This window comes from Paramormyrops kingsleyae, chromosome 1, assembly GCF_048594095.1.
Source record: "Paramormyrops kingsleyae isolate MSU_618 chromosome 1, PKINGS_0.4, whole genome shotgun sequence".
NCBI classification, from domain to species: domain Eukaryota; kingdom Metazoa; phylum Chordata; class Actinopteri; order Osteoglossiformes; family Mormyridae; genus Paramormyrops; species Paramormyrops kingsleyae.
In genome coordinates, this window is record NC_132797.1 from 70,608,185 (window position 1) to 70,623,820 (window position 15,636).

General features: G+C 42.3%; 1 protein-coding gene across 1 annotated transcript; it reads left to right on the forward strand.

Annotated features, from left to right (window-relative positions):
* The first annotated feature begins 2,100 nt into the window (after positions 1-2,100).
* Positions 2,101-6,794, forward strand: rgcc (regulator of cell cycle). Its single transcript, XM_023812551.2, has 5 exons — positions 2,101-2,336; positions 2,829-3,005; positions 5,050-5,157; positions 5,251-5,313; positions 6,010-6,794. Exons 1-5 carry the CDS (start codon positions 2,300-2,302, stop codon positions 6,015-6,017), a joined length of 393 nt encoding a protein of 130 aa, XP_023668319.1. The 5' UTR covers positions 2,101-2,299; the 3' UTR covers positions 6,018-6,794.
* The last annotated feature ends 8,842 nt before the right edge of the window (positions 6,795-15,636 follow it).

The window sequence follows — 15,636 nt, forward strand, 5'->3', positions numbered from 1 at the left end:
GGGGTAGCACTTGATCTTGTAAGATTGTCATTTTAAGCCCCAACCCCTAGGGGGCACTCTGCTTCTGTTGCCAGCATGAACCCAGCTGCCTTAGCACCCCAGTCTCGGATGAGCCACTCCCTCGGTCCCTAAAAGCTGCTTCTTCCAGTCAGAAAACGAATGATATGTTTGCACAATCACACTGTGAGCTCCTTCCTTTTTGCTGCATGTCATGGCAGACCAGATATTTCAGCCCTGACGTGAAGTCGTTCATAGAGGTGATCTCATCTCGAGTTATGTTTCCCGGACAGCCGTCACCCTGCTCTCCCCGCCCCGGATGTGAATGTGTGGTGCCGAGTCATAATCGTCCCCCCCCCCCCCCGTCAGAATAACTCATTGATAAACATAAAAGCAGGGTGGGTGTGAAACATATCTCTGGATTATTCTGAAGTCGTGCTCGTCCACCTATGAAGCTTGTACCAGGAGCCATTTATATGCAGTCTGAAGGCAGTCAAAGAAAATGTTTCCAGCTATTGATCTGAGTAGCAACTGTATATTTGCTCAGAAAAAAAACACTTTGATGTAAGAGTGTATGAAAACACACAAAAAAAATCTTTAAAAAGTTACTCATACCTTGTTGGACAGCTACACGAACATCGCTTCATTTCCCAAACCTCTCCTCAGGGGCACCTCAGCCATTTCATGTATTTGTTAAATTTCACCAACAGCTCAATTAAATTATTGATTAAACACAAAAAATATGGGGACTATAGGGCCCCATGAATAGAGTCTATAACAGCCTATAACATCTCAAACTATTGAACCCCCCCCCCCCCCCCCCGCCCCCCATGGACACAATTAATGAAAGCAGTTAACAGTGGATGCATTTATAGACCACTTTCTTGTCAAATGGACAGCATGATGAAGAAGGCAGATGAGGACTCAGAATAAACATATTGCTTCATATAGGCCTGTGAACTGCAGTGAAATCACAGTCCCTGCACTAGAAGTGCTTCATTTAACACCTTCCAAGGAGCCGTAGGTGCCGTTATTTAACACGAAGCCCCCCGAAAGTCAACAGAACAGTGCAGCTGCAAACACATGTCTTGTTTTTCCATCTGCCTGGCTGATTAAAAGAAGCACCTGAAGTGTGAACATTTCCGGAGGTGTGAAAGCAGTTTTGTGGAGGAAGCTTAAGGTTCTGTGCCTGGGAATATGGAATTTAGAAACTTCACACCATACATTGCAGAACTCACTACTACAGTTACAAAACGGCACTTATTCATACTCCACTTTTTAGCCCATTTTTGAGTTTTGAAGCTTATCCTGTGACTTGATTTATCTGTCTGTCCATTCATATTCAGTACCTTTTTCCTGTTCGTGGTATCTTAGAGCTTAATAAAATATATACTTCTTTAGGATTCATTGTTAAATGAATTTTGAATCATGAGTAGATGAGATTTGATTCATGATTAAACGCAATCATGCATGTTATTTTGTCCCTGTGAAGTGGCTGATGTGAAGGGAATTCAGGACAAGAAATAAGGCTTCAATTGTCATCATGAAACAGCAGATGGCGCTAAAACCTATTTAAACTTATTTAGCAGCTATAACTCATGATACTTTGATAATTTTCCATTTTTAATTGTCGTGGACAAGAACTGGGAAGAAATTGAGATATTAAATTAATGTGTAAAGGTATATAACCATCGGTGTTATTCATGTTGATGCATTAACACAAGTTTTAATATGGATCAGACAAATGCGTGATAAATCAAAACCGATCCGTAGTAACTGATGCAGATCGAGATATATTGAGGCAAAATGGGGAAGAAATATTACTGGGAATAGAACATGAACAAATAATCAGGCAACCTTTAGTAAAGTTATATAAATCAGCAAAGTTCGCCATACAGCCCTTGATGTTGACCCCGTTATAATTCAACGTCTTCCCGTTGTTTGACAGCATCCGTCGATTAAATTAGATCACAGCCGAACTCGGGGCTAAAAATACTGAAGTACTGTACAGCAAGTTTGTCGCATGTGCTTCTCCGGTGTATCACAGGCTGTTTACAAACACACTTTTGATAAATGGCAATGAGTAAATGAGGTTGGGCAAGCGGGAAGGCGTGTATTAGGGCGCTGGCGTTTACAGCACCGACGTGTGGCCTGAGTCACCGCCTCTGCCGGGCTTCGACACTATTTAAAGGGGGTCAGGATGAGCCGCCCGCTCAGGAGTTACGGAGGACTTAAAGGCATTTAGAGGACCGTGTTGGCGCTGTCATCTCCAGTACCTATTGGATATACTTCTTCAGGATCCATGATGAAGTCTCCTAAAATTAAATCTCAAAAAAAATGTAAGTAAAGATCCCTCCTTAACGCATGCATTGTTAAATCTATGTAGACAATGCAGTCAAACACGGGAAGGATATGTGCAGAGTATTTTCAGGTCGTACATTCTTGAGTTTGGTTAAAAGTTTAGATTCAGACATGTACCATGAACATACAAGGTACTATGGAGAATGAAGTTATATATATATTTTTTAGATTGCAGGCTATCTAAACTAATTTTGTCGCAGAGGCATAGCCTACGTGACGGGCTGAGGATGTATATTGGTATTAGGCTACTTCTCACAGAGGGGGACCGCTCATTGATTCTGTGCAATGATAATAATAATAATTATTATTATTATTATTAATAATAATAATATTAATTGTTAATAAGGAACACCCAAATATTACCAAACGTTTTCCGTAGATTTTTAATATTTTATGTTTTACATTGACGTATATTAAGTAGAAGTGCAACTTACTATAAGAGAAGAAACAGTCCTTTTTGCATTTTGCAGCGCACTGCCTGGAAGAAGACGACGATCTCAGTGCCGTCTTGTGTGAATTTGACGCGGTCATCGAAGACTTCTCATCCCCTGTAGAAAAGAGACATTTCAGATACGACGAGCATCTGCGATCCATGAAAAGGAGAAGCAGCGCCAGTGTCAGCGACAGCGGCATCAGCGACTCGGAGAGTAAGAGCCAGTAGGATCCCCAGGCATTGTCCGGATACTCGGGATTGAACTGTTACCCACGTATTAGATACGGGAGTCTTCTAATACGTTATCAGCTTTTGGTTAATGGAGCAGTAATTATTTTGCTGCTTTATCTGTAATGTAACATTTTAAGTCATTTTTTATCTAGTGTGGTTGCCTGCGCTATGAAGCTCACACATGTGATCACTAAAAATTAGCAATGATTTCAGAAGAGTGTGATTCTAAAAGTGGAAAGTGAGAACTATGATGAGTCGCACTTACTTATCTCTAATAGTATGTCAGTATTATCTATTATTATATTTTTATTTCTGTATATACATAGTTAAACAGTCTCTTGTGCCCCCGCGAGACTCCTTAAATATGATGAATGATTTCCATTCCTGGTGCTTGTAAGCTTATCCTGTTCCGTTGCTGGGGAAGTATTTAACAAAGGCCCCGCCGTGTCGGGAACTCAGGCAATTCCTGTCAGGCACAGTGTCAGATCCGCTCGCCTTCAGATTGTCCCATGTCCCTTTGAACATATATAGGCGCTGCACGTAGTGATAGCCCTATATTTATAAAATGTTAAATAAGGAGAAAGGCATGCTTTAAGCATATGGAAAGTCTTACGTTGGAGGTAAAGTCTTAATGAGAGGAATTTTCTAGGTGAAGATGCCATCTTTCCCCTTCGTGAAATGTGGTAATCAGAGACTTGTCGTGTCGTGTATAGATACGCACTGTAGTGACTAGGCTTAGTAAATCCTTGGATCTTTAAATCCTTAGTGCGACTATCGATCGTCGTGCGCGTTATTTTGGGTCCACGTGACAATGGTGTGAAGCAGATTGGGTGTTGGAATGACGAGTGAGATAAGCCAAAGCTCCAAGGCATGGGGAGGGAAGGGAAGCAGAGGTTTGATCCCGGCGGGGGGGGGGGGGGGGGGGGGGGGCACATCTCCCCGACGTCACCGTTCACTGCAGGAGGCAGCGCTCGTGACTTTGAATCCCAGATAGCACAGGATTTGTAATTCACAGGATTTAATGCCTTGGCAGATAAGGTGAAGGATGCAGTTGTTAACAGCATGAAAATTGTTCTATTTATCTGAACTGTCCCGGGTCATGGAGGTATGAAATTTCTATTAAAATATGTTTTGATATGTAGGCTTATTGGCGATGTATATTACTGAATATGCAGGCCTAGATAAAATAGATCATTTGCAGATGCAAATGACTATTCTTAAATTGCATGCCCTTGGAACTGGTTAATTGAGTTTGTATTCCATATTTGCAGACGTTTGTTAATTTTTAACAGAAGTGAAGCCGGGTAAATCATGGATGAACTACTTGTAAATGATTACGTCTCAGGTTTGTAGACACGGAACAAAACTGTCTCTCTTTCTGCTCCTGTTAAACACTAACAGTTCGTTCTGTGTGGCTGTGAAATGGATCAAAGTGTGTTTATTATGTTACACGAACTATTAGAGTAAAAACGTGGGAATGTGCGTGAGCGGAGTATTTTATCCCGACATCTGCTTCAGATTTAGGGACGCGGCGTTATCTCACTAAGAAACGGTCTGCAAGGATGCATGAGGAACAACAAGCGTATTGCGGAAGTAATTTCGCTTCGGGTAGCAGTCCCAAATGCTGCAGTTCCCGAACCTCCTGTAATTATATGTTTGATTTTCTTAAAATGTCCAGTGGAGGAAAAAAAACAATGTCAGTTATGTGGGGAGCGATATTTTTAAAAGAACCGGAACACAACTCAGGAGTTTTCATTCCATCTACCAATAACCCATCGGAACAATGTATCTCGATTCAAAAGGAGGCTTGTAAATGCCTCAGAGAAAAATATGCATAATTTAAAATCATATGATAATAATAATAATAGTTCAGCTAACACAGTGAATGAGACACACTCCACTTCAGCACAGTACAAAAAACCCAATACCAGGTTTATTGTTTATAAATGACGTACATTTCAGTTGCTGTGGTTTATGCCATACCAACCTGAAACATCAAAACAACCAACATGCTTTGTCTCCAACAGGTGCTGAATCCCTCAACAGGAACAGCTTCAGCTTCAGCGATGAGAAGCTGAACTCGCCATCCATGTTCTCCCCCACGCCTGCCTGCCCCCCCATCAGAACACATAAAGGTGCGTTTCAGGACACAGAGCCAACAGAATTGTGCTTGACTGATCCTGAATGCAGTTATGCAGTGGTTAATGGCATCTTTTTTTTGCCCGTAGCTAAGCTTGGAGATACTAAAGAACTAGAAGACTTTATTGCCGACCTTGACAAAACATTAGCAAGTAAGTGTCCATTCAGTTACAAAATTAAAATCATATAATATTGTTTGTCTGTTGACTTCTGGTTTCATAATTTGTACTCTATACATCAGCCAGGATGTTTGGGCTTAGTATGTGCGTGATTCCTTGACTGGAATAGGTTCCACCATTTTAAAGGGGCCCTTGCCTATGTAAAATTATACGTAAAGGTGGGCTGGGGGCCCAGAATTTCGAGCTACGCCCCTGGGTAGGACTGTAGCTAAGAAATGCATTTGCTTTATGGAATCTGAAGATCCAACTTTGTAAATTAGGTTATGACTTTTAAGAAAGATTATCATGGATCCCGGCCTGACCAGTACAGTAAGCTCAGAAGGTGAATTATGTATTGTGTTTTCTTAGTAGCAGTTCCTGTGATTCAACAGATAGAGCATTGTGCTAACGACACAAAGGTCATGAGTTCAAATCTCAGGAAAAACACATAAATTGTAACCCGTCCCTCTACAATAAGCTACTTTGGATGAAAGGGTTAGAAAATTGTATCTCCCACTTGGTAAATGTTCCCCAGTATATCTGACATTACATAATTAAGTGCTTGTTTATCTGGACGTGCTGTTTATGAAGTCCGGCGCGGCGAATCACTCTAGACACCCATCTAAGTATAGCATTGACATCTGAGGCTCATGCTGAGTGTGGAATCTCTTCTTGTGTGTCCTCCTGTAGGTATGTAGGCCGGAGCCGGGAGGGAGAGGAGACCACCGAGGAACGCGCATGATACAGGCCCGCCCGGTCCCGCCCCCTTAATCTTGGCGCCCTTTGACGCCAGCGGGGGGGCACTTACTGTGACAAAGTGCCAGCGAAACTTGACACTTCAGAGTGACATGTCATTAGTCCCGACGTCACACAAGTCATCACCGGTGGGAGTCCCTGTGTTTTTCTCAAGTGCGGCAAAAATATTTAAAAGGCTTTTATAGAAATTTATTTGCAATTTTAAAGAGCAAGATATTGTACATTTATTGGTACTACTTTTTTTGTGAAATATATTTTTATATTTTGTGTAAATATAGATTCAAATTGTATTGCATTGGTATAGAAAGCTAGTCTTTTGTTTTCATTTAATTTCATGTACTTCTAATAACTGTGAACTCTATTGTCTTCATTAGTTAGTAAAACTACCCTTTAATAATCACATATTTTTATAAAATAATCTCCATGGCAAATGGAAAATGGTAATACTAAATTATTCTTATCCTATATTTAAGTTGGCATTTTTACATGCCACAAATACTGCTTTTGCCTTACTTTTCAGGAATTCATAAATCTTCTTCAAATACGTGCATTTGACATTTGCCCTATCAGTACAGGATACAATGCAAATCAATGGCAGAAATGAAATTATCAATTATGTGAGATAATGTTTTTCTATTATTGTATTTATGAAGATCCATGAAAACCAGACTGACATCTCTAGCTATCTGTGTTGTGTTAATAAAATTATTGAAAACGTATTGCTTAGTGATGTCCGCCACTTATCTGGTGCAGGGTCATTTCAGGGGGTCTGGAGATCCAAGAAAAGCCAGGGCACAAGGCAGCGATACATCCACTCACACATACGTTCAGACATACAATCACATACTGTGGACCATTCAGAGACACCAAGTCGCCTAACTAGATGTTTTTGGACTGCTGGATGACACTGAAGACCCTGGAGAAACAGCGCAGGGAGAACATGCACACACTACACACACTGGACCGGGGCAGGATTCGAACCCACAACCCTGTCACCCTATTTTTTCAAAATGCTTTGTCTAATATGAATAAACAGCTTAGTTAATACAGCTGCTTAACATGGACCCTGGAGAAAAATGCATTTATCAATTATTCTTGGAAAATATCATTTCCAGGTATCTATTTAGTTCTTGTCCAGAACGCAGACGGTAATCAAAGAAAAATGCAATGTTAATGTTTCATTTCAGTTAAAGATACACAGCACATAAAGCAAGGCATGATATATGTAATATTATAAACATGGAGATTTAAGTGCTGCTCTCAGTTCCAAGCGTAATGAATGGCTGAGCTGACAAGCTCTCTCTGCAGAAAGAGCAGTTGTTGTGCAGCTCATCTGAACATTCACCGAATGCCATCCCAGCACCAGCCATGGGGTCCCCAGACAACTCAGGGTCGCTTATCCAAATGGGGGCGTGACCCCGAGACTTGATGGGTGTGACCTCGAGCAGGTGGAAGAGGAAAGGCTCTGTATGCAGATATCAGGGACGCCTGGATCAGACCGGGATCTTGTCCTATATCTTGAGAAATGTGCACAGATGTCAAGGCGCATTGCCGATGGGGGCTACTGAAACTGCTGCCCCTAGAGGCACAAGACTGATATAGCAGCAGACATCCCACCTTAGGCATATTGATTTCAGGGAGGGGGGTAAGGGGGTGCCGGCCAGGCTTGGGGTTTATTATGGTAATACTGCAGTATTTTCATCCAAAAATACCCCAACGCCCCCCCCCCCAATCCCATTTGAAAGACCAGAATAGTGCTACTTTTTAAAATACAATGAAAATACCATCAAAAAACATGCGGGAGGGGGAGGGGGGAGAGTTGGTCACAGGGGGATGGGTTGTGGCAGCCAAACTTCTCGCTGGCCAATCTTACCAGGACTTTAGTGAAATGACAGATTTCCAGGACATTGCACATCCTCCATGGGAGTCATTGCACATCCTCCACGGGAGTCATTGCACATCCTCCATGGGAGTCAATATGTGAGAGAGGAGGGATGTGTGCAAAAGAGTGACTCAGTGAGCTGAGCCTCTGTGCCTGTGATCTGAAGGTCGCTGGTTTGAGCCCCACCCCAGCAGAATGGCACCGTGTCTGTGAGCCCGTAAGCAGGGCCCTTAACCCCCGGCTCCATGGCTGCCGCTGCAGATAGTAGACAAAAAGAAAATTTCCCCACAAATATCAGGAAAGCATTGTTATTATTTATTATTAAAAGTGAGAAGCATTCATTTTGAACTGGCTCCTGCAGTCATTCATTCTCAGCACACAAACGTGTTACACAAATCATTAATTAATCACTAATAATACTACAACATAATGGATATACAGTATGTTCTAGCAGCAAGCTGAGTGAGCCAAAAGCACATTATGAATGATATTTACTGTAACGTTTCTTTTATCAGTCTAGAGCTGAAGCTAGTCTCCTCCACTTATCCACGTTGCTCAGCCTGGCCACACCACCAACGGCCCTTATCTACTCCACAGCCGACAGTGTGACGCGATGAACCAGGAGATCTCATTCCCAGTAACGTCCTAGGCCTCTGCACCACTGGCAACATTAACGGCACCGTGTTTGGCCCAAGGGGAAGCGGTCCCACAATGTGTGAAAAGGTGAGGGGGGCCAGGTAGCTCACCATGAATGGCAGTGCAGGCAGAAGGGAGGGAGGAAAATCAGGACTACAGGATGCCCAAGATTGGAAAAGTCACAAGCTACACTACAGCAGTGGGCAGCGGGACTCTCGCCGATGAGCATGGCCTTTGAAATGGGAATTCCAGTACTTAGCTCACCCACACCTCTTCACATCAGTTTAACCCTTTGACTGCACAAATCAAGACAAGCTCTGGTGTTTACATGACAATGGGCCCATTCTCCTAAAACAGGAAGGCAGCTTTCGTCCAGTTGAAAAGATCTGCCCCTTTGAGCTGGAGCAGTGCAGATACATTTCAGCCTGTCAGTGGATCATAGTGGGAACATAACTGGTAACTGGTAGCAGTACAGAAGATGCACTTCCAAACTCCAGAGACCTTCAGAAGTACATTATGATTAAAGCTGGTACTCCTGAAAACCTGTAGAACATCCATTCATCCATCTGTATATCCATCCATCCATCCATCCTGACCAGGGTTAATGGGCTAGTACTTATTTTTTTTAATTAAAGATTCATTAATCTATTGATGGATTGATTGATTGATTTTTTGATTGATTAATGAGCTTTGACCAACTACTATTACTTAGTATCAGTGTGAAGCGTTGCGATTTGCCACATTTCACATTGGAAAACAATAAAGGAACCATGATCGAACATGTGCTCCCTCTGAATCAGCCGGAGACACTTCTGAGCTCATGGGCGTTTTGCGTAGACAAAAATGTCCTAATTGCAGAAGGAAAAATTATTCAGGGAGATAACCAATCAGATTGTAGAGGATGTGGGTCTGAGCAGCTAGAGTTTGCAAGACCAAGACATAGAATTGGTTGGTCCTACCTCCTCTACAATCTGATTGGTTATCACTTTGCATATGGTGGGTCACAGAAAGCTAAGGTGGTCTAGAAGGAAAACAGATGCATAGATTTTTACTTTTACAATTTTTATCAGAATTTCTCTATTTGAGATTACATGATCATTACATGTAGTGCAGATCAACATAATGATTATTAGAAATGTTACATGTTCCAGTAGGAATGATGACCACACCAGTCCTATAAATCTTCATAAGAATTAATTGATATGCTCACAGTTTAGGAATTATCGTAATGGTGTTTAAAACCATAGTTATAAGATGTATACGGCTGGCATTTCCTACACAGCCTCATGAAGAGTAATGAGATTTTCCTCATCCTGCTGGCACTTTGATTTAATGCACTTGGATGCCGGGATGAAGGCCTTTAAATCGCCATTCACACAGGCCATTGTCTGGTCCTTAGTCTCTTCTGTGCCACCAACAACGTTTGACCTCTCCCCAGCGGTCAGAGGACATAAAATAGGTTACGAGGTTAACCGCAAAAAAAGAGAGAACTTTTTCCGTTAATAAATACTCATCACATTGAATTTTTTAAAAAAAATTCAATTATGCAGCGTCAGGGGTCTAAGTTCAGTTTCTCATTCAGCCATTTCACAAAAAGGGCTCGATTGATCTCCAGAAACCCACCCAGTCTTTTGAAAAACACTGTACATCCACGGAATGCCTTCCCAACAGACCAGTGAAAAGCAGCAACACCTCGTCTTCTACAACAAAAGAGAGGACGATGTCCTCCACCCGCTGCTAAAATATTACATTTTTACTAGCGGAAACCTAATAGCTTTTTTTGTCTCAACACCAAAAACTTTTAGCATAGCAAAGAGGATTCAGTCCATATTAGATCAATACACCGCAATGCTACACACGTGTTGTCATCAGCATGACAATAGGGTTATGTATATAGCAAAGCCACACAAACCAGATGGCCAATAAGCTGCCTCTTTTTTGCTTTTGTTTGACAATAGGCCAGCGCTGCTCGCTTTCCACATGCTGCCGGGTTCTCAGCAATCTATACTCTTGCAATATGGTTATGGCTGCCTGCTTTTTCATCTGCTGAATGGCCAGGGGTGTGTTGGGATCACCAGTCATATGATCATTGTTTCATGGTTCTACGACAGCTCGAGTGAAAGGGCTTTGAGACTTGGGAGTACATATGGTTTGCCTTTGCACACCCAAATGCATTGGGGTTCTGTTCTCAAGAAATGAAAAGAGCACAAGTTATTCAGATTCGTAATAAACCCAGTAATAACAGGATGAGAGGTGGAAGTGGGGAGAGGTATTCCATCCAGAGAAGTCCCGTGGAACATCAGCCTGTGCCATGGGAAAACCTCTGTCCAAAAACTAAGGCTCTTCCGGAACCATCCATTCCAGACCATCATACACAAATAGCCTTGACCAGTTGAAGTAAATTTAACAAGGGCCTTAACAAGCAACCAACACACACTGCTACAAAGTCCCCATTTACTGAAGACAAATCCATCTCCCATTCTGTTTTTATTGGAAAACAACAAAATATCTCTAAATCCCCATGGGAATATTCCAGATTATTAACATGATCTGGCTCTCTGACGAAACCAAAGTATTTTAAAACAGGCCACCAGCAGATCCACGGGATGAAGGGATGGGTGAAAGAAAGGGGATAGGAGTGGAGATGGGATTAGCAAAATAGCAGGGAGGGATGAAAAAGACAAGACAAACACGTGGGCTCGGGTATCAGAGTCTGGGCACACAGCTCAGCTCACTGTGGAGCCGGGTGTGTAAACAGTACTCAGCCGTATAACTGTTAATGAGAAAGAAGTAGGGAATTAATGAGCGTGTCACCTAACTTCTGCACAGGATTGTGAGCTTCACAGAGAAGCGTTAATAAAACACATAATGGTCGAAAATGTATTTATTATTAGGAACTACATTAGAGTGTTTTGTTTAAGGGATGATTGCTGAAACAGTTCATTTCTATTGATACTGATGAAGATAAAACCAAACTGTAATACTTCAATACTAAAATCTCTATATCAATCAATCTTATTTTACTTGTAATAGGAAAAGAAGAGAAAGTAACACCTTACTTGAAGCTGTCTTCTATAATGCATTATAGGTACCTTCATAATGCATGATAATGGTTGGTATAAGGATTAAGGGTGCTTTGTACTGCACTATAAAGGTATCTATAATGCATTATAGACGAGAGCTTCATAATGCAGTCATAATGCATAATAATCATGGTTATAATGTGTTGTGCCTTTTTATATATATTTATAGCCATGCTCATAATGCTTTATGAATGCACTATATTGTGTTGTGAATATGTTCATAGATTCTTATAGACATGCCATTCATAGAAAGTGATTCTGGAAAAAAAAGGTAAAGATCTGGCATTGTAAGGTGTTATATGTTGAATTTGAAGGCTAGATCTGTATACATCCAGTGGCAGATGCTGGGACAAAGCAAACAAACAAAAGGTTGAAAAGTGCCGGCCCTCATTCACTCTGACTGGTCAGCTGTGGTAGTGGTAGACATCTTTAATTTCCCATTGAAACCCTCTCATTTAGTGTGACTTTCACTAGCTGTTAGAACTTGGAGGGTGGGGGTCTCCCTGAACTTGGCCCATAACCCCAAAACCCATTCTCACCCCCCCCCCCCATCCCACCCCTGCAGGCAGATATAGAACCTTGTGCATTGTTTTGGAGAAAGCTTCGACCAACTGTCACGCGATCGTCATGGAAACAGTTTATCGCCATACATATTTCATTTAGTTTGCAGCACATGTTACCAGACTGCTTTCTCACGTGATTATGGTGGCTTACTGATTCATTAACAGCTTTTTCAGAGGGCAGTCAGTGGCTGTATACCCTCCACATGAAAAGAGCCGCTTGTCAGATATTGGTCAGATAAAGCCAACAGGCCCTGCCCCCTAAGCCCTAGGGATAACTGAGCTTTTAATTGCCATCTGTCGATACCCAGTCACTCAGCCATTAGTGCCACACCTAGTGAGAGGCTCCTTCTCTGGAGAAATGGGGTCTTGTGCAGCAGTGGTGAAATCGTGTTTACACAACGCACTCCAGCCCCAACCAAGCCCAAGGCCCGTCTGAGGAATGCCACAAAAGAAATATTCAGGACGGCACCCAGCACAAGGCACAGAATGCCCCCCCAAGCTGTGGGCCTCAGATTCCTCATTGACTGCTGCCCTTTGAGTTACAGATGAGTTCAAAGGTCCAACTCATAATCAGGCCCAGTCTGTGAGATAGATTGACTAAAAACACACATGGTGTTGGGGTCCAAGATTCTGTCTCCACGCTTCTATTCCACCCTGCGGCAGAACACCGGCAAAAAAATCATCCCACCTGAAGAGCAAGTGGGGGCCTGACCCTGACCTAACCCTTGAGCTTAGACAGTTTTTGTGCAGCTAAAGCAGTGCTGGATCTACCAACGCAAAAGGATTCCTCAGAGTCTTCCAGTACTACTCAGTGTTCAACAATTCTGCTCAACTTTGCTAATTTATAAGAACATTAAGAGGCATTTTGAGCTTTAGTGCTGTCCGATTTCCTCCAACACAAACTTACGAGAAGCATGTCTCTAAGCAGAAAGCAATACTTACACTAAGCGAACACGATTTTTGTTTATAGAATACGAGAGTGATTTAAAACGAAACAACGTTTTATTTGCCATTTGCACAAATACAAGTGTAGGTACATTGGAATGCTTCTTTTCAGATATCCCATCTTGCTCACCTTTGAGACCAACACATACACACACAGGGTCTCTAGGGCATTTTGGGGGGGGGGCTGTGGGGGTTCAAGGGCCTAATATATGGAGATTTTGCTAAGGATAGGATTTGAACTGCCGACCTTCCACAAGCACAAAGGCCTAACTCACTGAGAATCATACTCCCCCTAGGTTATCTTGTTGGATTTCACTTCAGCTTTCAATTCTACCCATTTATTGCTCCTTTGTAATTTTATTCACCAACGCGTGGCCCAGTCGCCTGTGCGTTCCTCTTCAGGGGACCGTATGTCTCCACAAGGCATGCTAGCTTGATACTAGCTTTGTATTTGGCTTCAGATTCCACAGCATTCCGTTGCACCGTCAGCGGCGGACTTTTCTCCACATTCCTCAGAACCCCTAAAACCATGATGTCATCCAAGCCAGGGCAGATCAGCCAATCAGCTTCTCATACTCATTAATGCATTTTGCACTTTTGATCCATGAAATATCTTCTTTTGGAAGACTCTCACATGACAGGAAAGTCCTATGACATCTCCTTCTAGGCATAAAAATTTCTGTTTTTTTAAGGCGTGGGAAACACCCCAACGAAAATATTCACTAAATTACCTCACAGTTCATTTAATAGAACATTTAACAGGAAATGTTATTCAGATTCACAGGCTGATAAGCATAGTCATAAACTACCTACTGTTGATAAAAATAGTGGCAATCAAAAAAGTCAAAAGTTAGTAGATCAATAACAGCTCTGCATTTAAAAGCAGGGCAGGGCAATGAGCTACTTTCTTATTGATGTGTGAAATTCCCCAGTACAGGACAGAGGCGGTTTAAAACAACAACAGGCCAAGCCAACCGACCACTGATCATGGTCCAGCTATGAGGTACAAAGTAATTAGCCATAAACCACGCGCAGGAAACAGTGAAATGGATTACAGTAATTTGGATAATTATATCTCTCAAACATTTAGGCTACCACAGTGAAAGTATTCTTTTACATCTGTCTCTGTGAGTAATTTAGTCTGAATGATAAAAATCTAATTTTATGATTACTGAGTGCAACAGCCCTTTCCTTTACTGAAATAACAAATCCTCCACCCATCCACCCATCATCACTATACTCAACATCCATCCATCCATCCATCCATCCATCAAATATTTATTCTAGATTCCTAGATGGAGTTGCAGGAAGCCTGGAAGGCACGAGGGGGGGGGTTGGTGCATGGCCAACATCAAACACAAAGATGGCCAAAATCGCGGACAGGATACCAGGTCATTGCAGGGCCACGCCCCTCCCAGCCAGCGGCCAATGGGCAGTCACTACAGGCAATTTGACATACCGATTAGTCTAACTGCTTAACTTTGACTTTGTGAGGAAACCTCAAAGCAAATGAGAAAACAGAAAAGTAATATACACGGCAAAACATTTCCACGTCGTTTCGGGCCCTTTTGTTTATGACGCATATGCTTCAAATTCATTAATCTCTGGCCGGTTTTAAAGCTTGCTGCTTTCCTTTATCAAATACGTGAAAGGTGAAGCAGAGGTATCCTTCTAAGCCTTCTAAGGCATAGGACTACAAACCTAGACCTGCCAAAGCATACACCCAGCAAACAAACAGGGACAGCTAAAATAATACTCAAAAATTCAGAGCGAATCAGATGCTAATTTAAACAAAAAAAATGACACTGGAACCACTAAAGCCAGCCAGATGTTTAAGTGTAAATTATAATGTAAATTATTCCGAAAACTCTCTGTCCTGTTGTGAATGTTGCACCGTGGGTCCAGGAGGAACATTATTTCATTTCTCTGTGCTGTGATTGGCTCAGGTGCCAATCAGATTTTACAGGGCAACACTGTTACACGGAATAATATGGGAGCAGACAGTGGGGGATAAACCACATGATGGGAGCAAGTATCATATTGTAGGAATGCAGTGCGACACTGTATTACTGGCATGTAGCAGAATCCTTTAGTGAAAGGCTGGTGGGCAGCTGGGGAGGAGCAGGAGGTCAGCCAAGCCAGCTCGACCAGCTGGGTGCGGGGCTGCGAGTAGGAGCCGCCGAGCCCAGGGCCGAAGAGGAGACGTCTTCCAGCTGGATTTGGACCCTGTCTGCTTTCTCAGTGCTGCCTGGTTCAAAAGTGGGCAGTCGATTAAATGAAACACTGCGTAACAACGTAAACACTGCGGTAAGAAAATACAAGTCTTTAGGAGAGAAATGTCCTGGTTCTGATGGACCTGCTAAATGAAGTAACTAATCACGCAGCTGTTTTTTTCCCCCAGGTGTTGAATTACTAATAAAGTAATACTGCAACTGTGGGAGTGGAATTTTCC

What these genes read in the sequence shown, in the direction of transcription:
- rgcc (XM_023812551.2), top strand. Translation starts at nt 2,300, where the DNA reads ATGATGAAGTCTCCTAAAATTAAATCTCAAAAAAAAT. An exon ending in AATTAAATCTCAAAAAAAAT is followed by an intron (nt 2,337 to 2,828) that starts GTAAGTAAAGAT and finishes TGCATTTTGCAG; the next exon opens with CGCACTGCCTGGAAGAAGAC. An exon ending in CCCCATCAGAACACATAAAG is followed by an intron (nt 5,158 to 5,250) that starts GTGCGTTTCAGG and finishes TTTTGCCCGTAG; the next exon opens with CTAAGCTTGGAGATACTAAA.